The 27,309-nt window shown below is 37.0% G+C and overlaps 1 protein-coding gene across 1 annotated transcript; it reads right to left on the reverse strand.

The window, feature by feature from the left end:
• GTF2B (general transcription factor IIB) lies at positions 1–26,884 on the reverse strand. The gene is made up of 7 exons (XM_046645724.1): positions 26,805–26,884; positions 22,854–22,960; positions 8,646–8,779; positions 6,136–6,282; positions 5,875–6,004; positions 4,404–4,685; positions 1–510 (listed from the first exon to the last, which is right to left on the reverse strand). The coding sequence occupies exons 1-7, from the start codon at positions 26,819–26,821 to the stop codon at positions 377–379; spliced, it is 951 nt and encodes a 316-aa protein (XP_046501680.1). The 5' UTR covers positions 26,822–26,884; the 3' UTR covers positions 1–376.
• Positions 26,885–27,309: the final 425 nt, after the last annotated feature.

Here is a 27,309-nt window from a genome sequence, read left to right on the forward strand (position 1 = left end):
TATCAGCTTCATTAGCTGCAATATGTATTATTTGTAATTGTATATTATAAATTATAAATTACATATAACATGTAATTTACCTTAACAAAAACTTTAGTTTTAAAAAATGTTTTATTCAGGAATTACATAATTTCAAATATCTTCCAAAATACAGTTTCCTAGATTGCTACAAAAGAAAGCAAATTCAATAAGAAATTTAAATCATTAAATAGGTTTTGCTAGTATATACATACAGAATGCCAAGCCATTAACATTTAGCCCTGGAATGCGTACCACGTCTTCGTTCCCTTGTTAAAGGCTCCCTCCAGCACTTCGGAAAGGCTGTGGACAACAGACCAAGTTCAGTGTGCGAGAGTCTGGCATTAGCTGCCTCGATTTATAGCTGTGGTAGTTTGTCCACAGGAGTGTCAAATTTGAAGTCTGTGGGAAACAGATCTGGGGCTCGAGGATAGATCAGTCTGTAGGACTGTCTGATTGTAACATCAGCAACACCAGCAATATCTCCAATTTCTAAAAGACAAAAATCAAAATAATAAGTATAACTTCCATCCTACCTCCCTTCTATTACCTGCATTCCAACTTGCGAGATATGGTAGTATAAAAATGCAAAAGTGAAAAAAACAAAAACACTGATTTTTAAAAACTGATAATGGAAATATACACAAAAAAGTAGAAAGCAGGGCTAAAGTTAGTAACAACAAGAATAAGGGCAATAGTACTTAATACCTCAAAGGGCTGCCATATTAGTATTAAAAGGTTCACTATCCGTAAAACATCTGAACAGTGCTCAGGGCAGAGCACTAAGAGTGATGACTATTAGACAGTCATGTGTCGCTTAACAACAGGGATACATTCTGAGAAAAGCATCATTAGGTGATTTTGTTGTTGTGTGAACATCAGAGTGTACTGAAGGGGAACAAAATTTGCCACCCCAAAATGTGTCTCCTTAACATGAGGATTATTTTAGGCTGAATATTTTTAAGAAACAAGACTCAAAGTTTTTCTTGTTACTTCCCCCTTAACTGCCTAAAAGAATTCAGATTAAAAAAGGACTGTCTCAGGAAGTGAGCTGTCACCTTAGCATAACATGGCCTAGGTGGCAGACAGGGAGGAACCTAGAAAGGCCAGTTTGTTGGGCTCCCCTCTGTGTTCTTCTGTTTCTGTGTGGCCAAACACTTGTTTTCCAAACATTTGCTCGTTTTCACCTACCTGTGAATTGCCTGCCTTCCCTTTGAAGTCCCTGACTCTCCCCACCCTCAAGGTCTTTTGTCTTTAGCTGAGGATGGTATTTAAGGTGAGGGTTTTAGTCATTTGGGTGAGTTACTCAGTTTTCCTGGGTTTCTCCCATGTGTTATTAAACTTTTGTTTTCTCCTGTTAATGTGCCACGTCAATTTAATTCTTACACTGGCCAGAAGAACCTAGAAAGGTAGAAGAAAATTTCTTCCTCCCCTGCAGTACTTACACAAACCTAGATGGTATGGCTTATGACATAGCTAGGCTATGAGGCACGGATCTTATGGGACCACCATCACATATGCACAGTCCACTGTTGACCAAAATGCCATTATGCAGCACATGACTGTACTGGTCATCATACTTAGAACTGACTTCTTTTTCTTCACAGTAAATCATCTTTATCCATGAATACATTCTTGTAAAGAAGTTCACTTTATTAGTTCTCTATTTAAAAGTTCCCCTGCAACATCTCCCCTAGCTAACTTCCACTAAAAGTTTCTTTTGTTAAGATGGTAAAACCAAAATGGGATGATACTATAAATATTGTTCTACAACCTCTTTTTTCTACTTAATACATCTGAGATCAAACAGCTGTACATTATAGCATAATATAGATGTTTTTCACTTACGAACACATACTTGAGCATATATATTGAGTTCATATGAGTATTTCTACAGACTATTATAAAATCCTAGGATGCACTTTTATCCTTCAAAGTCACTGTCACTTTTTTCCTTTTTTCAATTAAAAGAAGTCCCGAAGGGGCCGGCCTGGTGGTGCAGCGGTGGTTAAGTTCACACATTCCGCTTCTTGGCAGCCCTGTGTTTGCTGGTTCGGATCCTGGGTGCGGACATGGCACCACTTGGCAAAAGCCATGCTGTGGTGGGCATCCCACATATAAAGGAGAGGAAGATGGGCATGGATGTTACCTCAGGGCCAGTCTTCCTCAGCAAAAAGAGGAGGACTGGCAGTAGTTAGCTCAGGGTTAATCTTCCACAAAAAAAAATAAAAGTCCCACAGGATTACCACTTAATAATTTGGTTAGTTATAAATACTTAACCAAAATGGACTTTAAAACACACCCTTTAGCACAAACTCATTTTACCACCTTTTCACAGTCAGTTCAAATCGGTGAGGTTTCATGGATTTTCGGTGTGGATGCCTGCCACCAGTGTGGAATTCGCTCATTTTACATTTTCTTATCTCATATTGCATTACACTATTCTAGACTATTCTAGACAGATACTGATGAACGTCAACTACATGAAGGTCAACTGCCTGCTGGGGAGGGAAGAGAAAGGCCCTAAAATTTCAAGAAAACTCTTCACGTAAAACACAAGCTGCGGGAAGCGCCAAGAGAAACATTTCTGTGTTGCTGAAAAACTTCACAACTAGGAATGAAGGTAAGGATGATGTGCCTAAGCTGCAACTTCTCAACTGCACCGGAAGACTCAAAATTTCCTTAAAAAATATGAATGGAGGAAAAACAGCTCACTAATTGGGAAAAAATATTTACAAGCCACTTATCCAACAAAGGGTTAACCTCCATAATATACAAAGAACTCACACGGCTTAACAACAAAAAAACAAACAACCCGATCAAAAAATGGGCAGAGGACATGAACAGACATTTCTCAAAAGATATGAATATGGCCAATAGACACATGAAAAGATGTTCATCATCGCTAATCATCAGGGAAATGCAAATCAAAACTACACTAAGATATCACCTTACACCCGTTAGATTGGCAAAAACATCCAAAACCAAGAGCGACAAATGTTGGAGAGGTTGTGGAGAAAAAGGAACCCTCATACACTGTTGGTGGGAATGCAAACTGGTACAGCCACTATGGAAAACAGTATGGAGATTTCTCAAAAAGTTAAAAATAGAAATACCCTATGACCCAGCCATCCCATTACTGGGTATCTATCCTAAGAACCTGAAATCAGAAATCCCAAGAGTCCCTTGCAACCCTATGTTCATCGCAGCATTATTTACAATAGCCAAGACGTGCAACCAACCTACATGCCCAGAAACTGATGATTGGATAAAGAAGATATGGTATATATACACAATGGAATACTACTCAGCCATAAAAAAAGACAAAATTGGCCCATTCACAACAACATGGATGGACCTCGAGGGTATTATGTTAAGCGAAATAAGCCAGTCAGAGAAAGACGAACTCTATATGACTCCACTCATAGGTGGAAGTTAGTATATTGATAAGGTGATCAGATCGGTGGTTACCAGGGAAAAGGGGGGGTGGGGGGAGGGCACAAAGGGGGAAGTGGTGTACCCACAACATGACTAACAATAATGTACAACTGAAATCTCACAAGGTTGTAATCGATCGTAACATTAATAAAAAAAAAAAAAGAAAAAAAAATATGAATGGAGGCCAAAGTGAATAGATAACGGCACATTTAAATAACTAACGGGTGGCTTCTCTTTTGTAGTCTTTCTTCTACATATGAATAGGGTATCACAAAGTTATTGCAGCAAGTAATTTCACTACCTCACTTTTAAATTTAGAATTGACTGCTTTTTCTTTATAAATCATCTTGAGGATCACAGAATTAATGAATACATGCTTATAAAGAAATTCACTTAATACTTCTGTTTCAAAGTTCCCCTACAACACTAAATTAAAAAATGGCTTTAGATGGTCAAACTACTTATGTTAGTATTTTCATTAAGAAACTGTGACTCTGTACAAAAGGACAAAGAGAACAGCTTCTCAGCATGTTAAAGCTTGAGGGTCAACGTCTATGTACAGTGTGCCTATCTACAGGGTACCAGGTCAGGAGCTGAGAAGGCAAGCACAGCCCCCTCAAGTTTTAAAAGGTAAGTTTTGAGGAGAAGAAAAGGACTATTCAAAATAACCTGGAACATTTAAGGGAAAAAATAAAAACAACTTCTAAAAATGAAAAATGTACAAAGTGAAATAATTCAAATGGAAAAAAGTCTGTACACAGGATTATGCCTCTATTTTTATTTCTGAGCCACTTAAAAGCAAAACACTGGATTTTCTTGTTCGGATGCGAAGGAAATACCTCTTACATGAGTTCTGGATATTAACCTGTTTTCTACTTAGAATGGAACTAGTCACATGCTCCAGCCTTCACAATCTCATCACCACTCTGCCTGAGGAAGATTCCTACCTTTTTGGGTCCTCTTCTCAGCTGATGCCTGTGAGGCCATGTAAATGGCTGCTGCCGCCACAGATATTGGGCTCCTTCCAGGAACCAAGTCCAATTCCACAGCTTTACGGGCTATATGTGTAGCTGCCATCTGCACTTGTTTAGGAAGACAAAGGTTGGAACAAAACCTGGACATGAAGTCCCCAGTTGTAATCAAATCCACACTGGTTTCTAAAGCTTTCAAAATAAGTTTAAAACATCGACCAATTTCTTTCTTAGAAATTCGTGATACAGCACATATTTCTAAAAGAAAAAAAAATTAAAATGAATAAATCCACATAAGCCATATAGTTCATTTTAAAATCTATCATTTCTGATTCTAATTGCAAAAAATTCCATCAGGCCTTAAAGATGAAATCTCTAATTCTCTCAGTGATATTTATGATAGAGCTAATTTAAAATTTCTCAGTTAACATAAATTTTTTTAAAAATTTCTTTAAAGTTTGATAAACAATTTAACTATGGTCCCAATATTTCAAAATTTTAACTTCTCTGAAGTTTCAACTCATGCAAGTAAGTTTCTTCAACTAATCAGAAACTCTGGTATTTATATCTTAATCTGCTGTAAAGAGCATATCAAGGAGATGGAAGAAATACTCAAGCTAAAGAACACTCCTCAAGCTGCAGCCTGTCACGTGTACACGCAATCCCTGCAGTTATGGCTACAGCAAACAGGACCCAATCGTTGACTCTGTTCTTCTAAAAATTCAACTACCAAACACTTTCAGAATAAATTTAACAAAATCCTTAATTTTAGTTGTAATACCAAAAATGATGATGAAAGCCACTTCCTCTTCCCTTTGACATTAAGAAAACTTAAAAAAATAAATATTCATGGATGAATGGAGGGTAAGCTAAAATGCACTTTGGCAGTGAAAGTCAGTGTGAGTGTCACAGCAACATGGTGTGAATAAGATGGTCATGGGTTCTTGGGTAAACTGCCAACTGGATGAAAAACAGTAATCCTCTCAAATCCTCCAACTTGAGTATGAAAGTGCAACCCATGTAACTCAAAAGAAAAAACGTCACTGATGCTTTCTAAAGCTTGACTCCCTCACTTACAGAGACCTGTGCTGGGAGCAGAAACTTTTCTGTGCATCAAGTGTACAGACTTACTACAAAGGCCTGCTCTGGCTTATGGTGCCAGGCCTCAAACTCAAAGCCCACAAAATACAGTCAGTGAAAAAATCTTACTAGCAAAGAACACAGGGCTTACATGAACTAAAATGACTTTACATGGGAAAACAGCCTGAAAAGAACATGGCCAATAAGATCACAGAATGATCAAAAGGAACAAAAATAAGTAGGCATTTGAAAATGAATGTAACCACAAAGACACGACTGAGCTGCTTAGTGTCAAAGCTGCTTGACTTTGGTCTGTGACTTTAAGGTGACACAGATAATATTTTTACCTATGCAACTAAAAACTTACCTTTAAACGTCCTAGGAACCCCTTCTTGTCTACAGGCAATATAGAGACAAGCGGAAGCTATGGCATCATTAGCTCTTCCCTTCAGGCTCTTCTGCTCATACACTTGCTTGAATAAATTATTCGTTCGATCCTTCAAAGCAGAGAAACTAAGTTTAATAAACTCTAGGCCATTTAATTAGTTGCAATATCAAAATTTCATGTCTTCATTAAATTATGCTAAGTCAAAGCCAGAATGGCTTAAAGGAGAAGACAAGAACTTACAACTATATTTCGAGGGAGGTTGATTCTGTCTGCCATGGTAGTAATCTCCTTGAATGCATTCATCATTGCCCGATCAGAACTACTCATTGTTCTCCGATTTTGGTACTTAGAATTGCCAAATTCATCAAAACTTGCAGCTCCTGTGCCCTACAAAACAAAGTTTTATAATTTTGTGCAAAAAAATTTTGGAAGCCTGAATAAACAATTTCTAAGAAAATATACCTTATATGATCTGACTCCATGTGCTCAAGAAATCTACCCTGTGCATCTTCCCTATTCCTCAATAGAAAAAGTACCAGGTTAAGATGGTTTTAAACAGGTTTTTCTATCACATGCTTTACATGTAAGAATATCTACTATTAGAGAATCCAATAATATAAACTATCATATTAATAGACCTAAGGAGAAAAATCAACTGATCATCTCCAAACTCACTAAAAAAGACAAGTAAACAAAACTCACAATCCAGTTTTTGATAAAAACTCTTAAAGCACTACAAATGGGGACTTCATATCAGGAAATTGCTCTCCCAAGCCCAAAGCCAGCACAGTGATTAAAGGAGCGTGAGCAGCGTCACATTTCTCCACTGAAGCCAGAAGATGAAGGCGCCTCCTACCACTACCCCTTGTAACACAGTACTAGAAAAACTAGCCAATATAATGCAGTTATAACTACATGACATAATTCTATTATTTTAGTATAAGGATATTAAAATTAGGCAAGAGAAAAATTAGAAGTACAAATTTGGGAAGGAAGTGATAAACTCTTTGTAGATAATATCTTTGTATACCTAGACTACTCATGAAAATCACTGCAAAACTGCTATAGAAAGAGAACTGATTAGAGTGGCAAGGTCAAAACTGACAAATTAATAGCTTTCATGTGTATCATCAACCAGTTAGACAATGAAAGAAAACACTCCAATTACAATACATTGAAAAAAATAAAATATCTAGGAATCAACTTAAGAAACATGCAAGACCCTCGTGAAGAAAACTTTAAAACATCCCTTGAAGAACACATACGACCTAAGGAGAAGGAAAGGCATGCTAGGTTTTTGGACAGGAAGTTTTATCATGAAGAAGCCGATCTTCCCTAACTCAATTTGCAAGTAAATCTAACCAAAATCTCAGTGAAAAAAATAATAACAAAGTTTTTCTGGTATTTGTTTTTTTAACTAATCCAAGCAATCCTAACCCTAAAATGGAAAAGACCAGTGAAGAAAACGCTGAAAAAGAGGAGCCATGAAGGAGGACTGATGCTGCCTACAGGCTATTGAAACAGTGTGGTATGGCATCTGATTAAGCCGGAAGAGAGAAAGAAAACAAAGTCCAGAAATGTTCCCAAAAACATACAGAAATTTACTATATAATAAACGTAGTATCCTAAAAAAATTCTTTTTTGCCATATAGGCATAAACTTTCAAAGGACACAGGAGAAACTAATAAGAACGGTTACCTGTTTTTGACAGGGAAAGGGGGTTGCAGTGGGAACTGAGAGTTTGGGGGTCAAGAGTGAGGAAGATTTACTGTGTTCTTTTTACATTTTTGGTTTTGAGTCAAGTATTTCCTATTGAAAAAAATTAAACATTAAAAAAAGGTTGCAGTGTCAATTAGTTGCAATCTTACATTTAAAAACGTCCTTAAGTATACCTTTTTTCCAGCTTGGAAGGCTAAAGTGAACACGGAAATCACCTACTTAAAGATATTTCTGAATACTGTAAACTTTTTAACTTAGCCTACACATTTTTCAAATTTGATATGTAATTTATAGAGCATGAAAAAATACGTAATGACCTGTTTTTTAATGATACTTTAAAAAGAGACTATGCAGTAATATAGATTACATCCTAAAATAGCATCCACTTCCTTGATTAGTCCTTTGGAATACTGCCACTACTACTGCCAATTCAGATAACAGCAAAACAGAGCCAGGCTGCCCAGAAGATGATGGTACTGCCGTACACAATAGCAGTAGCTACCATTTACTGAATATATACAACACATTACATGTTGTGTGATAAATACTTGACACACATTCCCATGTAACTCTCAATATCTCTATGAAGTACTATTATTCTCACTTTACTGATGAGGAATGTGAAGCTTAGATAAGTCATAAATTCACTGATATTAGAAAATAGGCTATACTGAGCCCAATTTATCTTAGGTGGTATGGAGGGAAAAGACAAGACATTCCCAATATTCAAGGAACATATCAATATAAACTCATAAAGACCATTTACACCCAACTTAATTTTTGTGCAAAATGTGCTTCTTGAAAACAAGGGCCTGAGATATAAAGGCTCGGTAATTTCGATATGTTGGTCTCCCCTTTAAGATGGAAGAAATGCCTAAGGCAACCATCATTCACAATGGTATTACTGGCAAATCTTATTCTCAGGTCAAGACTCCTCACCAGGACAGTGACTGATACTCTTCCCAAAATCCCAAACTCCCAGGTCCTTGGTCAGTCTGCACTTGGTATTTCCTGCAGAATGGATTCATTACCTTGCCAATCATGGTAGACAAATCTCCATCACTCAGAAGAGGATTCTGAGAATCTCCAACTCGAGACGGATCTTTTGTTGCTTTATCATTGCTGAAGGTTCTCCATTCAGATCCCACATCAATAACCCGGTCACCTAAGGATATAAGCACAAATCTAAATTGCCTTGTCAAGATAGGATTTACTTAACACTGTCTAATGCTCAACTCAGCCCTTTCATTCCCAGGAAATCTCAACATGGACATCTAGGCTCCAGCTTAAGCATCATGTCTCACAGAGATTGGATTGGTGGTTACCAGAGGGGAAGCAGGGAGGGATGAGGACAAAGGGATGATCAGGCACATGCATGTGGGGATGGATTGTAATTAGTCCTTCAGTGGTGAACATGATGTAATCTACACAGAAATCAAAATATAATGATGTACACCCAAAATGTATATAATGTTACAAGTTAAAAAAAAAAGGGAAACACAGTGAATTATCAAAGGTTAACCAACTGGCTAATGCCAGCAGTGGGATTTGAACTACAGACTTATTTTCTGTTATATGGAAGTCTGGAAATTTTTCCAGCATTTTGTATGGTTTTGCTCATTCTAGTACCATCTTTCAAGATGTCAATTAAAAATCTTCCCATTAAAAAAAAAGTATCACATCTCAGATTTGTCCTAAAGCGTTCCTTTAACTACTGTGCCAGTCCAATAATAACCCTCTTTATACCTTACGCTATGATTAGTCACAGTCTAACTCTTGGAAGAAAAAACAATTAGTCAAAATAAAGACAAATAGCACAATAAAGCTATTCACATGTGATGCAATGATAAAGTAATATAATGATTCATAACCAGGATTTGCACAAAATGTGCAACTGGCATGGAAAAAAATAGAAAACACAGTTCACAATGGTATTAATGCACATAGTGTAATATAAAAAAATTACCAAGTTTTCAAGGGAAATGCTTTACAAACAACTAAGTCTAAGTTTATGTTTTACTGTTTGATGAAAAAATATTTCTGGCCAAATAATTTATATAGAATAAACTAAGCCTAGAATCAGTGAGAAGAAAGCCAGGTAGGAAACTTTTCCTTTTAGGTTACGAAGCAGTGGCTAAATATTTATAAAAGAATAATACTTGTTTACAAAAAAAATAGATATATGAGCAAAACAAAATTACTTGTATTTCCAACACCCAGAGACAGCCACAGACAGTAAATACTTTGGAATATATTCTGCTGTTTTCATTCATGTGTATACATGCATTTGTTCCTAAAATTAAAATTAGATCATATCGTGCCTGTTCCATGACAAACTGACACTAAATTTGTATCATAAACACCAAAACAAGATTTTTAGACAAAGTTTAGCCCCTTTAATAATATCCACCAATTAAAGTGATACCACGATGTCTCCAAACACTTATGTTTTCAAAGGGAGAAAAGGGAATCTAACTTTCCTAGTCAGTGAAATAAACACACACACAACAAAAAACCACTGTAGCCTTCAAATTTGGAGTTATTTGCTAAATTCTAAGTTCACAAAAAATGTCAAATGTCATGATTAACTTGTAATATTTTAATTAACAGCATGAATGTATTAAGAGGACACTGCAAATGAAAAGGCAGGTAGGTAGAATATATCTATTAGTAATCTAAAGATAAAGTACTAGTTAGCCAAGATGCTTCACTTCATAGCATTTTCCTTTTGGCCTCAAAGTAACTTACCATGAGTTTCTTTTACTGCTTGCTTTGTACTGCCTCAAAAAAGACAAGATGCATTATGGGGAAAAACAAAACAAAACAAAACGAAGCTGGCCTAGGATAGTATAAATAGAAAACCCCAAACTGGGTAGTGAGGTAATTTTTCCACATACGTGGGAGTGATCTACATGACTCATTCAATAATCTGTGGTTTGTGCTAAAAGCCATTCCTCTTTTCATATTTTACTGCTCAAAACACAGCATTTATAATAAAATTTCCAAAATAACTCAAATAGCACATCATGAAACTATAACTAGACCATCAGATTAAGGGCATGAGTAACAAGAAATAGGGTGGACCATTCAGGAAGAAAGTCAGAATACATAAAGGATTTTCATTCGAAGAAAACCTAAACGAGGCAGCATTTTCAAAGTTGCTCTGGAAGGAAACTGCAATACAGAATCCTTTTAGGGGTTAAGAGCACAGGCAGCCATGTTTCGGTATAACCAACCTCTGACAAGGAAGAAGCCTGCCAATCAGCGCAGCACACACCACTTCACGTATCCTTTAATGTTCTAGAAACAGAGAAACATGCCAACTTTTACTAGTTTCTTTCTTAACCACACACTGATTTGTCTAAAATTAACACCAGACACAAAGTCTATATATGAATATTTATAAAACCAAAATAGTAGCACTACTGTAATATACATCATAGCCCTACTCCTCCGTCCACCTATAGAGTATGCTCTCTAACACTCTGATCAAGTTTCTCACCCAAAAGTAAACATACTCAGTACATATGTATATTCACATATTACACACGTACAGTTCTCAATCCATGTGAGTGGTATCTAAAGAATGTTAACTAAGACATTTAACCATATTCTAAAGAGAATGAGTTTCATCTCTTTATTTTTCAGGAAAAAATTGAGAACAGCCAAAATCATTTACACCAGTTTAAAATGGTTCCACTACTTTGGCACCTATGATTTGGCAATTCCACTCAAGTATTTACCTACAAAAGTCTCATACAAGAATGTTTATAGCAGCATTATGCATATCAGCTAAAAACTAGAAACAACCCAAATGTCCAGCAACAGGAAAATGTACACAATGGAATATCCCTCAGCAAATAAACTACTGATACATGCAGTAACATAAATGCATTTCAAAAGCACTATTTTGAGTCAAAAAAGCTCAGTCACAAAAAAGAACATACTATATGATTCTATTTATAGGAAGTTCAAAAACAGGCAAAATAATCTATGAGAACAGAAATCAGTACAGTGGTTGCTGTTGGGTGGAGGTGGAGGGCAGAGATGACTGACTAGAAACAGACACAAGGGGACTTCTGAGGTGAAGCAAACGGCCTAACCTTCTTGGTCAGTGTGCTGGTTACACCAGTATATGCAACGTCAAGATTCAAACTGCACCATCTGGGATCTGTGCATTTTACTGCATGCAATTATACCGCAATCAATTAAAAATTAGAATTCACTCCCACCAAAACACCACTGATTTTGAATTAAACTGCGTCAAACCTATACATTATTTTGGGAATGACAGAACAACTTTCATCAATCTTCTTGGACAAGGAATATACTCTTTCTCAAGGTCTTCTTTCAGATTATATGTATTTCACATTAAAGACTAGACCTAATTTTTTTCTGTTAAAAATCTCATTTTCTAACTAGTAATTGCTGTAATATTTTACATGCTTATATTCAGCCACTTTTAATAGACTATTAATTTTTAAAATTTGATCTGAATATTCTAGATATAGAATCCCATCAGTGGCAGAACTTGTTCCCTTTCCAATGCTTAACTCCCATTTCTATTTTATACCTAAAGCACTTGTCAGAACTTTCAAAACAATGCCTTCCATTTAAAACAGAAATGTCTCTAATATTTCAACATTATTTCATAAAAGTAACAGGTGAACTGAAATAGTCTTAAAACATAATTCTACTCTAATTCAGAGTATCTTATATTAGAAACAAGTGTTGAGTTAATTATCATCTTAGCAGACCATAGTGTTTCTTACACACCGTCTTCTTACATTATGAAAGCTAACCAGAGTCGTCTGTGGCTTATTCTTCTTCTAGTACCTTTGTGTTAGGATAAATTAAGTTATTCTGGGGTAATGAATAATTTCAAAAGTTCAGTGTCTTAAAACAAAGATTTCTTTCTTATTCATACTATACTTTCTTATTCATACTCTAAAAAGAGACAAGATGGCTTTTATGCAGTCCTTATTCAAGATGATGGAATTCCTACCACTTGACACATGCCAGTCACCATGCTAGGGAAAAGGGAATGTGGTGAATTATGCACTGACTTAATGGTTTCTAACAGTAACATTTCCACTCACCTCCCACTGGCCAAAGCCAGCCAAGGGTAATGCTTAACTTCAAAAGGGGTGGGGAAGTACAACTGTACCATGTAGCCCAAAGAAGAACCAGAAATACCAGTGAAGAGTCAGCAGGGCTGTTCCACAAGACAATTAGCAAACAGATTTCAGTACCATAGTTTTGGGGATTTATGTATAAGTCCATTAAAAAAAGACTGTTCTATGGCTTCCTTTTTATGCCACATGACAAACTGAGGAAATCACAAATATTAGCTATTTTCTATAACTTTCTACTAGCAAACTATGTCAGGGGTAGAATTTTCTGTTAAGTCCATGGACTTAATCAGGATCACTATTCCTCTTCCTTGTAGTTTATATTCATAAGCCCCATGGTGATTTTTATGCTTATTCATCCTGTAATACAGAATTGTCAATGCAAGTCCAGTGACGGCAGTGACGCTGGAAAACCTTCCAATTCACCACCACCAGTGCTCTCAGTCTCTCCAGATACTCACAGTCCCTGGCAGATAATAGATGACCCAAACAAAATAAACTCCCCATACGATTCCAGAAATGTATCAGGAAGGAAACAGGTAGGTTTGTAATCAAAGCAAAAATTATAGTGATTTAAACAAGACACAACTTTCTCATGTTAACAGTCCACAGTTAATAGTTCTGGTCTAGTGTGACCCAGACTCCTCCTATCTTTGTGATAAGCCATCTTTATCATGGCTTGCATTTCGCAGCATAAGATGGCTGTTGGTAGGTCCCTCCGTCATGTCTGCATTCTAACCAGTGGAAGGAGAAAAAGGGAGGGCACATCCCTTAGGGCAGGATCTAGAGTTGCCAACATTTCTTCTACTGACAACCTACCAGTTAGAACTTAATCACACAGCCATATCAAGCTACAAGGGAAGCTGGGTAATACAGTTACTAGGGCAGCCACATGCCCAGTTCCAACTTGGGGATTCTATGGGGCTGGCCCCATGGCCGAGTGGTTACGTTTGAGTGCTCCACTTGGGCGGCCCAGGGTTTCGCTGGTTTGTATCTTGGGTGCGGAGATGGCACTGCTGATCAAGCCACGCTGAGGTGGCATCCCCCATGCCACAAGTAGAAGGACCTACAACTAGAATATACAACTATGTACTGGTGGGCTTTGGGGAGTGAAGGAAAAAAAAGAAGATTGGCGACAGATGTTGGCTCAGGTGCCAATCTTTAAAAAACAAAAACAAACAGGGATTCTATTAGTGAAGAAAGGGGGGATAGACATTGGGGAAAAAAGCAGCAGCCTCTGCCACAGGAATAATGGGGCAGGGAGAGAGGAGATGAGAAAGAACATCCAGCAGAATCAAGGTACTGTGCCTTATAGTCTAAAGGAAATAGTACACAAAGACAAATTAAACATACATTAAACCTTATCATGCAAACTATAAACTGTAAATTCAACCAAAGGTATTTCATGGTACATTATTAAAACAAGAATGGCTTAAGGTAGCAATCCTAACAGTGCAGGGAAACACTGCAACATACCAAAAGCACCAGGAAGCCAATACTGGAGAGCGTGACTTTCTGGCCTGACCTAGACTTACAATGTTTTTGTTTTCTCTCTCTTATTGTAAATTAAGAAAGGAACTTTAAAAAAGGGTATATGAGCAGGAAGTGCCCCAGATTTCAATTCTTTATGGCATCTTACCGAAAAAATGATCTTATTTAAGCATTCTGGCATACAACCTGCAGTAGAGAATTCAGAAGTAGGAGGGTCTTAGAAAAATATTGCCCAAATTACTTGTTTTTCTCAGGCTAGATTTGTCTAACACCATTTAGTTTAAAACTACAAAATTTTTCAAAATGGGCTAAGTGTAATAAAAGTTCAATAATCCGAATGTATTACTACTCAAGATGGACAAACCCCAAGCATCAAATTTTTGTAATTAAAGAAAACTTAAGGTGCTTTGAAAAATGTTTAAGCCAACACATTAGATTCATAAAAGCTACTGCTCGAGATGAAATGCATCATTAGCTTCCACAACTTCCTCAGTCATTTAACCCTTTCCCCCATTTCTTCTCATGATATTTCAAAGAATCCTGATTTTTAGCCTATGGTTACTATACATTCTTATCAGAAATATGTGTTAAAGACAATTTTGAAGAGAACTTTAATCAAGAGATACTTTATGAAGACATACTATTAATAATATAGCCTGTCTCTAAATCACAGTTTATGTTCCCAAAACGTAAACTGGGTACAAACTCAAAATGAATTATCCCCTAGAAACAAACCACATCATGATTAATTTCCAAGACCAGCCCATAAAAGCCTACTTTACCCAGGATGCTTAGACTCCCCACCCCCTCAAAAATGTACAAGTTGACAGTGTAATTACCATTTGGAAAATAGTCTGTAAAGGAAAATGCATTATAAGTTCCATCCCTGAATACCTGAATACATCTTGTTTTTCCTCAAAAACAGGCAAGTCTGCAGCAGCAGAATCTAAGCCAATGAGCTTCGGCTCTGATGGAAGATGCATCCTAACCTTGGTCACAGTAAACTTAGTCATTCAGGAACTAATACTTTCAGGCCTCTATCCTATGGTATATGTTTCTTTTCCCTCTACTTGGAATGACTTTCCCTCCATAAACCCTGACTCATTCTTAATGACCACGTTTCAATGTAAATTCAACAGTAATTTCCCCAGGAAGTCACCACTTCCTACCTTTGTGTTCTCCCCAAACTTGAAAGAACTGTAATAGAGCTTTTACCATGTTATGCTGTATTAATTTACCCTCTTCCCTTCCACACACTAGCCAGAGTTGCTCCAGAGCTTGCTTATAGGGTTTCATCTTTCTATCACTCTCCCTGACCAGGACAGTCTTAAAAGAAACATGGAGTAGAAAGACCAAAGGCGCTTAACTCGTACAGATCTGGATTTAAGTGGCTTTGTCACTTACTAGATGTGGAATCGTGAGCTAATTACCTAAGCACTCCAAGCCTCAGTTTCCCTTTCAGTAAAATGGAAAAAACTACTGCAAACAGTGGTTGTGTTAAATGAGTAAAATTAGTAATATTCCGATGCTTAAGAGAAAGTAGCATCTAAATTAAAAATTCTACATTAGGCAAGAAGGCTGTCTCTGAAGGCTTACAAGAGATGCCAAAGCAAGAATGTGAAAGGGAATACAAATAGTCCTTAATTTAAATATATAGATGGGCACATTAAACTAAACCTGAATTTTTTTCCTTTAGGAAATATTGCTAACGTAAATTTAAAGATGGTAGCACAGGAATCTTTAAAGTACTGCAATTGGAGCATTAAATATGCCAAACCCATTTAAACATTTTGCAATTGACTTGCTATGAAGAATGGCGTCTCAGAATCATCCTCTTTTACGACAAGGTTAAGGAAAAAGGAGTAACTTGTATCCCCAAAATATATTAACACTAAAATGTCATACTAAAGCCATACTATATACATTATCTCATTTACTTCTTAACAATTCCTAACAATTCTGAGATGTATGGTATCTGCCCTTTGTTTTGTGGGGTGGGGGAGGAAGACTTATTTTACACATGAAGAAATTACGTAACTTTACTATAGTTACATAGCCTATTACTAGTAGCCAAGCCAAGTATAACTAGGGCCACTGACTCCTAATTATACTAGGAGCTACGGAGACACATAGGATATGTACCCTATAGGAATTTGCAGTCTAGGTCTGGAGACAGAGAAAGTATGAAAACTCTACAAGTAGAGAAGATCTTAAAGAATGTGGTAAATTATAAACATAACAGTATAGGTATGTGTTTCTTAATGTATTATCAACGTATGACCTGAGCTAGAATTTCTGGACGTGAGGCCTGGAATCTTTTTAAACATATTTCCCAGCTGATTCTTAATGCACATTCATACATTCATGTGTCAGATTTAATACCAGATTCCATTCATGTTCAAATATCAGATACCAATAAATAATATCCAGAATGAGTTTAAGAGGAAGAGGTCAAATTGACTCATTTTTCCCTTTCAAATCCACCTAAACTATCTTCTGGTATTTTCCTTATATTGCTTTAAAGAACAATGAAAGAATTCAGTTTTAAATGGTACACGAAAAGTGGCTTTAACTAGAAATGATACCACTAGTTCTAACGAACACCTCATTATGAAATCCTAATTTATAAAAGTCTTGATAACCAATTTCATGTTTTAACAGCTATTACAGCAGTTTACTAACCTAACACTCTGCTGACTATAAGTCACTGTATAAACAATGAACAAAGTCAAATTTATGAACAAATTGACAATCTAAATATGATTATACTGCCACCTAGTGCTCACCCTTTAAAGTGACACACAATCACACAGGATTTGGGGGAAAAACCCCACAAAACAAGCTATTAGAGCCCATAGTTTCATGGTAGAAATGACAAAGCTTTGCTTTAAAAATTGGCCCTATTTTAGAGATCACTACCAATATCTTAAGGATCACTGATGAGACAGCCAACCACAAATCATAACATTTCATATGTTTAAAACACAAATCCTGTAATTCAAAGAGGAAAGTCAATTAGATAACTATTACATGTTAAACAGTATTAAAAGATAGCACAAAAAATTGGAAACAACCTGAGTTACAAGAGAGACTAAATACTACACAACCATGTGGATACTGGGAAAAAAATTAGATGTTAAACATGTGACAAATTGTCTTTTCCAAAGATGGCTGCAATATCTCCCATCCACATGTTCTTCTGCAACATGACCCTATCACTCACATCAGGTGAAGCCTATTTCTCCAACTCCTCCAAACTAAGCAGGTCTCATGACTGCTAATAGAATACAGAAGCAATCCTGTTCCAGGCATAGCCTTTCACGACCCAAATCCAGCTTCTACTCTCTCTCAAAACACTTGCTCTTGAGAGGTTTCTCTTGGAAATCAACCATTATGTATGAAATAGGATTACTCTGAAACAACTATGGAGAAGACCTAGAGGATGACAGACCCATGTAGGAAGGCCAAGGAGCATAGAGGCACCAGAAATGCAGGTGACGAAGCCATCACAGCAGTGGATCCTCCAGGACCTGCCAGTACCATGGAAAGAAACAATACCCCAGATGAGTCCTTCCCAAATTACTGACCCATAAAATCAAGAGCAAAATAAAATGGCTGCTATAAGCGACTAAGTTTTGAGGGAGTTTGTCACATAATTGAAACAGAAATTGGTTCCTGAAGGTATAATGTTGCTTTAAGAAAATCCTAAAACACGTGGCACTGGTTTTGAGACTGACTGGTGGGCCTCAAGGGGCCTATGAATGAAGGTTTAAAGGACAGTGAGAAAAGTGTTACTAGAGACTAAAGAAAAGACAGTTTATATAAGACAAATATATTTTTTGTATTATGAATTATTTCATTAAAAAAGGTGATAATAATGGACTCTCTTAGTGCCGACTCAGTTGAGGGGGTAGCACATGGCTCTGAAGATGACAATTGAGTGGTATCTAGTCTTAAGTTTGAGATTAAGGGGAGTTAGTGACAAGAGGCCGCCCTAAGTTTCAAGCACAAATTAAACGTTAATTAAGTACAGAGTTGTCCAAAAATAATTCTAGCAGAGTTTGTTTTTAAGTTGTCTGGTGATTAAACCAAAGGTTATTCAAAATGCTTATTCAATAAATATGGTATAATCTAAAAAGTTTCAGAGAATGTGAAATTCTATGGCAAGCACAAGCAAACCACATATACCAAGATTACTGGGAAACACATGATGATGATGTCCAGATTTAAATCTTTATGAACAGCAATATCTCGAATACGAGAAAAGGGACAAATTGTATGCCCTTAGTGGATTGCAGAATATTTGACCAGTTTAAGTTCTTCCTCTCTCCACAGCATAAGAGATAAAAGCTAAATTAAGCTGGCAACAAAGAGCACATGCCTTTAAACCAGCAAGATGATGCAAACCCAATAAAATATATAATACAATCTAAATTTATTATTGATAGATGACAGTGATATATGTTTGTGTATATATGTACATATGTATATGTATTTTTAAAATTTAGACTCATGGAGTGTCATGTTTAATTAAGCTATTTTCAACATAATTTGATTGATGATATCTGCAGCAAAACAGAAGTCTGTCAGCAGAGTCTTACCTGCCTGCACTTGTTTGGTCACGGAATAATTCTTCGTTTGCAAGACATCATATAACACATTTAACCACAAATATCTGTGAATGAGGCTACTGTATATTATAAGACAAGTATTTGTTATATTTTTGTCAGGAAAACCAGTATCACAAAGAGATATTTCTATATATAGAAAGGAAGTTTAATCAGATTATATTTTCAAATTTCCAGGCCTTAAAATTCAGCCTGGTAGCTTTAGTTAGAATAAAATATACTTCTGATGCTGGTGTTCAAGACTAGTAATTAACTAAAGGAAAACTAAAAGAAAATATACTTTCTTTGGTTTGATACAGCAGAAAAATACAAGTAAAAATTAGGGATTCCAAACACCAAAAAAGCATATAAGGCCTGTGAATTCTATCCTCCTCCTCCAGTTGGTTAATCTTACCCAACTGTCTTGCTGGTCAAAGTGGAAGTGAAGCTGATGGAAAGGCTGGAAATATAAGGCAACATTTTTGCACTCCTTCTTTTTAAATGCCTACAGAGGTTAGGACCTCCAAGAAGACGAATTACCTTCAATATTCCATCTCTGTCTCACTGTCACACATTATTGGTTTGATCTTAATACTACGGAAGAATTAGAATGCTCTCATTTAACTGAGGGGCCAGCAAACATTTTCCGTAAAGGGTCATACAGTAAACATTTTAGGTTTTGTGAGTCAAGAGGTCAAACTGATGATATTACATAGGTATTTATACCAAAAGAAAAAAATCAACGAATAATTTTTATTGATGGAATGAAAAATATAACAATAATTAAGTATAATTTTTTGTAATACATATCTACTACTGAGAAGAATGATATTCTATTTTTGGGGGAAAAATTTCACTTAATTGAAATTCAAAGTTAGTGTTCCTTATCATCAAAATCAATTACAAATGTTCATCTGTCAATGCCATGTTAACAAGACTTCATGCATTTCATTTTTTAAAATGTCTTTTTCACATAAGTAAGTACTGCCAAATAGTGATATTAATCTGCAAGCCTATGATTTAATTGAGCATATTCACTGCTTGGAAAGCATTTATGGAATTTTATTACATTCTCCTGATATTTGCCTTTTAACATGTCATTATATTGTAGATTAATCATTTCCAATTGAAGGTTAGGTGGAGGCTCCTTAACTACAGTTAAGCAAATCTTGAAATATGAAAATTTCATTTGCATTTGCATCCTGATCTGGAAAACACAGTTTGGGTTTGGAAAAATATACCTGCTGCAGATCTGTGCGGGGATGAAGATCTTAGTTCTTGTTTTAATTCTGACAGCAATGAAAGTACATAAAATATATAAAGCAATTTGATATTACTTGTGATTCAAATAAGGTTAGTTGTCAAATTGACTTTACTACCGTTTAACTAAGTTAAACACAGGCACTGCTTTGCCTTGCGATTCTAGGTTGAATTCAATTAAGACATATTAGCAAGTCTGCAGCAAAAGCTAATTTCTAAAGCTATTCCAAGTTCAGCAACAGCGGGTGAAAGCGGCACTGATTCATAGAACTGACTGATGACAGTTAAGTCCAGGAGAGTGAGTGAAATTCACTATTGACACTACTGAATCAATAACAAATGACAGATTCAAACTTTTTCCACAACGTATCTACTGGTAAATAACACGACGAATAACTATAGGCTTTAAAAATCTTAAAATTTTTCACAATCTTTGTAAATTTGTCTCACTAAGTCTTCCACTCCACACATATTTTTACCACCATCAGTTACAAAACATCTTAGCTGATTCCACTTCAGGTCGTACTGAATCAGTAATTCTGCACCTCTTTGAAAATATTTTCTCCTGTAGTTGTTCCATGCAGATGATTCAGTCACTTCCAACTGCACACTGCACTGACTTCTTGAATAAACAGCTCAGCAGTATCAGTAACATTTGCCAAGTCATCAAGAGTCCAGGAAAAATACTTGAAATAATTTGCCTTGATTGTTAATTGACTATTGCTGTTGCTCCCAATGTCCTCCACTCTTCAAGCAACTCTTCTTGCTGAGACGCTAACAGTCTTAAATAAGTGTATTTTCTCTGAACACATTTCTTTAGCTGCTATAATCAAACACGAATTAATTAACTCATCATGGTAAATCGCTTTCCTTGCTTGGCCTACCAAAAATGAGCCACTCAGAAACTTACTTTAGCTGCAGCCTTATTTCCATTCTTTTATATTTGCAAAGAAATTCTGCTGTGATGAGATACTCCACTTTACATTTTCCAAATGTTCTGACCATTGTTTTCCTGAGTTGGGAGTACTGCGATGAGTGCCTAGTCTCGTTATGTCAATGTTTACGGTATTCTTTTAGCATAGCTATAGTATCATTGCATAATAAACACAACGCTTTGCCATCTAATTCAATAACAAAATAACCCACACTCTGCTGTGCCTTTTAAGCATGACGTTCAAAATTCACATTTTTTCTTGTTTTTGACATGATGGGTACGCAATGGTAACAAAATAAATAAAATGTTACACTGTGGAGATATGCTGGGCACTCCAAATGCTGTGTGGGGTTATAACTGCATCACTGGGACTCCTAGTGCACTGAGCAGCAGTACAAAGCAATGAGAGCACCACATATGGTTTCTGTTGCGGCTACTAAATTCTGCTGTTGCAATGTGAAAGCAACCACGGGCAACATGTAAATAAATGACTGTGGTTGTGTTCCAATAAAACTTTATTTATGGACATGGAAATCTGAATTTGATACTATTTTCACATCTCAAAATATTCTTTTTTTTCAGCCATTTAAAAATGTAAAAGCCATTTTCAGCATTCAAGCCATATAAAAATAGGTGGTGTTAGTAATTTCCCAATCTCAGACTGAACTCATTTTATTACGAAAGGTAGGATAGAAATTTGGCTCCCATGCAGACCCTGGAGCTGGACTGCTAGACTTCCTAAACTTCAGTTTTCTCATCTCTAAAATGATATGCTAGTACTCACCTCATAGGTTTCTCTGAGGATAAACTGCACGAATATGTAAATCATTTAGAACAATCCCTAGCATACAATAAGCGTACTAGCTGTTAATATTTTTACAAGTAGAATACAGTTGCAAATGGATTTCAATTCCTATTAGCAACTCTGTATGATTTAAAACTCCCACTGGAGGTCTGAGGCAAGCACCCTACTTGGAGGAATATTACAGATGTCCTCCAAGTAAGATACTCCCACAGTACACCACCACCAATGTTTGTTATACTTCCCACAACACCACCAGCATTTTCATTCCTAAGTATTTCAAACTGCTAAGCATTACTCCTTTTCTCAGATACTGGCTGCAACCTCGCTATATGAATAAGTTTTGAACAGACCATCTCTAAAGTTCTGCTGCATATCTAGATTAGCGAGCAAGTAGGAATAAAAGTGAAATTTTAAGTAGCAGTATTTTTGGCAATAACAATTTTATATTAGAAATTAATAAATAAATCATTCTACATGAGCAAATGAAAATTACAATAAATCTTTTTGCTGACTAAAAGGACTTAGTTGAGACTCAGTACAAATACATCTTTACTACTCTGAAATAAATCATGTCTGCCTAGCTTTATATACTCTGAAATAAATCATGTTTAAATATATGAAAGCCACAAAAGTTGGATTACATTTATTAATTATTCCACACGCATAAACGTCATCCCCTTGTCCCAATGCCCCATCAAATATTTAAGACTAAGGACTCAAGAGATTAAGGACTGAGGGCCTTTTCTCTTGGATGAGCTGTCTCATTTAATGCTCCCTCCTACCCCACATTATGAAATATACACATTTGGATAGATAATAAAATATAGTATCTCTGGATGATATTACTTTCACTTGTTTCTTTTTAATTATTTTTTTTTTGTTTTACAACAAATGTAAATTACCTGTAAGGAAAAAATTCAAAATGTATTCACTAAAAGACAGTTTGGAAAATAAACAAAAGCAAAGTATCCCAAATAGTGATTTCAGTTAAAATCATAATAAGTGCTCACCTACAACCAGGCCACACTCAGGACAGATCATATCACCAGCTCTGTAGTCCTCCACTAAAATGGCATCTGGATGGTTTGGACATGTGACTCTTGGAAGAGCATCCAAACTAAATGAAAAAAAAATATATATGTATTCTTATATCCTCCCAACCAACATGTAACGAAGTAGACTTTATGGGGAAAAAAGAAATATTTGAACACTTTTCCAATACTATAAGTTTATAACACATTTAAGCTAAATTTTCAAAGTAAACATCCCAATTAGGTTACTTTAAAATTCTAGCTAGTAATTAACAGGTATATTCTATTGGAATTGTTTTTTATAAGAATACTTACTGGTGTGCAGACATGGAGGGCTTTAAAAACTTAAATGGAAAACAACTTTTCTCTCTTAACATGTAGGCTACTAAGATTTTTAAAAATTTTCATTAGCATAGAAATGACTAGCTACCATAATAACCTGTGACATTTATATATAACCATCAAGGTTGTGCACCTTGCCACTTATTTCTCTGGTCAGAGAATAAATTTCAAGCCTGTGTCTTTCTACTTGCTAGTTACCTTAGTAACAGATTTAGAGTAGTGCACTGAAAGGAACAGGTATGTAAATGAGGGCTGCAGATGTGGCTCTGCTGAACCTAAGATGTGACAATTTCATTTGCTCCACAATTGAGCTTGTTAGCATTCAAGAAACAGCTTCAAAAGCTACTTTTTACTCTACTTGTGATATTAATAATTTGCTCAATTATTTTATTTTGAAAATAAAGCAGTGTGGGGAAGACATGTTAGCATTAAATGAATTGATAGAATCAGTTTTTAAAAGCAACAAAGATATTTAACATAGATTGAGTAATTATTTCTGGGGGTATGACTGCAAAATCACAAATGTTTGGTATCATTGAAAATAAGCCCTCTTTAAAAGTTCACTTGAAGTAACACAGTAAAAGGTTATTTTATGGCCATCTCAAATATACATCTAAAAGACTTCACCAACCATTCTTATAGCATGTAAATAGGTATTTGTGGTTTTGGACAAAGTTTCTCACGATAGCAAATATGATTCAGAATATTAACTCAACATAAAAGGTGATTCCCACCAAAAAACGGATAAAATAATCCATATTCCCCAAATTTATATATTCAAGTTAACCAGAACATGTCTTCGATCTGTTAATTGGAAAAATGGGGGCTGGGGCCTACTTTATACTCACGCTTATTCCATAAATTCCTATTGGGCAGCCACGTGGCACACAGCATACAAAGAAAAGGACTGATATATTTTGCACTCTTAAAAAAGTAGATAAAGTATCTTGTAGAGTGCGTGTGTATATACACAAACGATACGGAAACATCTCAAAGATATGCTAGGTGAAAAGAATAAGGTAGAGATTTTATACAAAACTGGAAAAAGTATGAAGTACAGTTATATGCAATAACATGGATGAATCTCAAATGCTGATCAAAAGACACAGAGGAATATACATGCCATTTACAGAAACTTTAAAGCAGGCAGACAAATCTATGGTGCCAGAGTCACGATGTGGTTATCTTTGGGAAGGGGTAATGATTGAGGGCACAAAGCAGGCTTCAGGGTGCCAGCGGTATTTGATTCCTTGACCTGGGTGGGTGTTCTGTGTACGTGCTCACTTTGTAATTGAGCTGTGCACGTAAAACGGATGTGTTAACTTCATAAGAAAGGTAAAAAGCAAGGTAGCAAACAGTGTTTACATTAGACTACTTCTCCGGCAGACAAGAGGTTAGAAGGATATGCATATGCTTGTTCAAGCACAGAATCACTAGGAAAACACCGAGAAACTGGTTACAATGTCTGTTTCGGGGGAGAATCAGATGGTTGGGAGCTAGGGAAGGAGGGAGAATGCTTTGTATTTTTCTTGTTTTTCTACTATTTGGATGTGTACTCTATCCAAAATAAAATGAAGTCATGCTAAAGTAGTCAATTTTTAATCAAATTACCCACAAGAGTAATATTAAAGAGGCATCACAAGAGTGGGTGGTGAGGGAAGTAGGGGAGAGAAACCATCAGGAAGGAACGGAGTAAACAACCACCACAGACAAAACAACTTAGACTACTTAAGGAGCCAGCTATTCCCGACCTCATTTTAGAGCTATCACATATTGGGGTGCCTACTACGTGTGTAGAGCCATACATATATTACTAACCTTCACAGCCACCCTGCAACAGAGGCATTCTCCCTATCTTAAAGATTATACTCAGAGAATGATTTGTCTGAGGTCACAGAACTACTAAGAGATGGAGCTTAGGTATGCACTCAGGACATCTGTGCTCTTCTCTGTAAAAACATCAGGCATTTTCATAGTCTAGTAATTGTACACCTTCCTCAGGGAAAAAACTGCTAAAGGTAGAAATACTAACATTTACATTTGTTCTCACTGGTAGAAAAACTCGAGATGGACAACATATATTTAAGAGCTGGATATGTTTAGAAAAAATTTATTTCAAACATTTTTTTTTAACAAATGAGGAAAATAAAGGCATACAAAGCAAAGTACTTTTCGGGTAGAGAATCTACAAAGTGAATTTACTATATTTTACTACTGCAACATTTCCTACAAACACAATTTCCTATTCTATTACATGCAAAAGCTGTGCCCAAATATGACCACATTTACCTTTCAGATCTAGGGTCGTGAGAGAATATGTCATATTTATGTGTCTTTGGGAAGGTGACGTTTTCCATTTACCTACAAGGAAGCCTTACTTGACAAAGCCACACCCAGATAGAATGACTGAGCAGTCAATCATGGAATTAGAATCAGTAAACAAGAGTGTCACCGGCTTTGAGAGTTATTTTCAAACAGTCCATTAGCTAAAGCTGCCTCTCTCCCTACCCCCACCTTTTAAAAAAATACAGTTAACATAAGCAGTAAGTCTTGGCAGTAACCAGAAAGGGCCCGGACTTCTCTAGCTATTTTGTGATAATGGCTTTCTGTGGGAACTCAAATCCACAGAGGATAACAAGTTGAGAAAAATTATCCCAGACTTGCCTTCCAGGAGCTATAGAACTTGATACTTTTAATACATTATGAGTTAACTACAGGCCAATTGTGTGATAACAGGAAATACATATCTGAGACTCTACACTCTAACACCAACTTTGGAAAAGTCAACACTGGCGTGACTCAGTTTACACTTATGCAAAAATACTAACATCTACCTCATAGTGGTAACGAGAAAGATAATTAGGCTCTGCAAGCATTTTTCAGGTCACAGGATTAAAGGCTGTCTCTAAGGACATTCTGCATGCACTTCCTGTAGGTATGTATACATCACATTTTAAGAAGATATTAAAGAGTGACTTCCCAGCACATGTAAGTAATTTTCTGCCGGCAAGACTTCCTTCAGGAATACGCAGAAGACAACATTTGTAAAGAACTCTATTAGAAAGGAACTGATCAACTGTTCGGAAATGCCCCGCTTCCACTTCAGAGGGCCTCTGGGATGCCAGTTTCCATCAGGCTCAACAATGCTGCCGTCCCTAACTCCCTGTCAGATTGACAGGGGCCTGGAACTAACCCTCTCCTGCTCTTTAGACTCACAGACCCTCAGGATGACTGAGCCGTAGATGGAAAAACAAGCGCAGAAAGAAGTAACAAGAAAAAAAGACAGTTGAAATATCTTCAAAAGACGCGAGGCCGGGGCTGGGGACACAGAGACCCACAGGATGCTGCCTGCATAAGAAGACGCCCTAGGACGCCGGGGCGGGGACGCCGAAGGCACGGTAGCCCCTGCGACAGCCCTGACAACCCGGCAATCTGGGAGGGCCTTTGTCCGCGCCGGCCAACGAGCCCTGCCGCCTCTCCGCGCACCTCCGGGGCGCCCTGCCCGACGCAGCAGCCCCGGCGGCCGCCGAGCGAGCCCGGGCACTCCCGCCCGCCCCCAGCTCGCCGGGCTCGGTCGGCCGTACTAACCGGCTGGTAGACGCCATCTTCACGGCCACTGCGGTCCCAGCAAAAACCAGCAACGAAGGCTGCCGCAAACAGGAAGAGCTTGTGGCGACAAAACGCGCCGAGCTGGGCTTTTATAGGCGAACCGGGCACGTAGCCGTAATAGGGCGGGGCTACGGGTCGGGAGAAAGGCCAAGAAAGATGAGATCCTGTATGCCACGTGCTTTGCGTTTCCTTATTTTTGTATTCCGTGTCTGTAATTTGTTCTGTTGCTGGGAGAATCAACAAAACTACCCAGGAAACCTTTCAAGGGAGCCTTGAAAACGGGCCACACCAGAGATACCACCCACTTGACTGAATTAAAACATAAAAACAACCCGAGCTTCGTGGTAGGCGCAAAGCCCACATCCGCAAGGGCTAACTACCCCCTCCTCCGGGAGTCAGTTCCTCCAGTTTGAGGCAGTTCTTACTTGCCCAGAGGGGTGATTCTCCTAAGGAATTTGGGCTAAAAAGAGAAATTCACTTAGGT

The sequence above is a fragment of the Equus quagga genome, chromosome 18 (assembly GCF_021613505.1).
Source record: "Equus quagga isolate Etosha38 chromosome 18, UCLA_HA_Equagga_1.0, whole genome shotgun sequence".
NCBI lineage: Eukaryota > Metazoa > Chordata > Mammalia > Perissodactyla > Equidae > Equus > Equus quagga.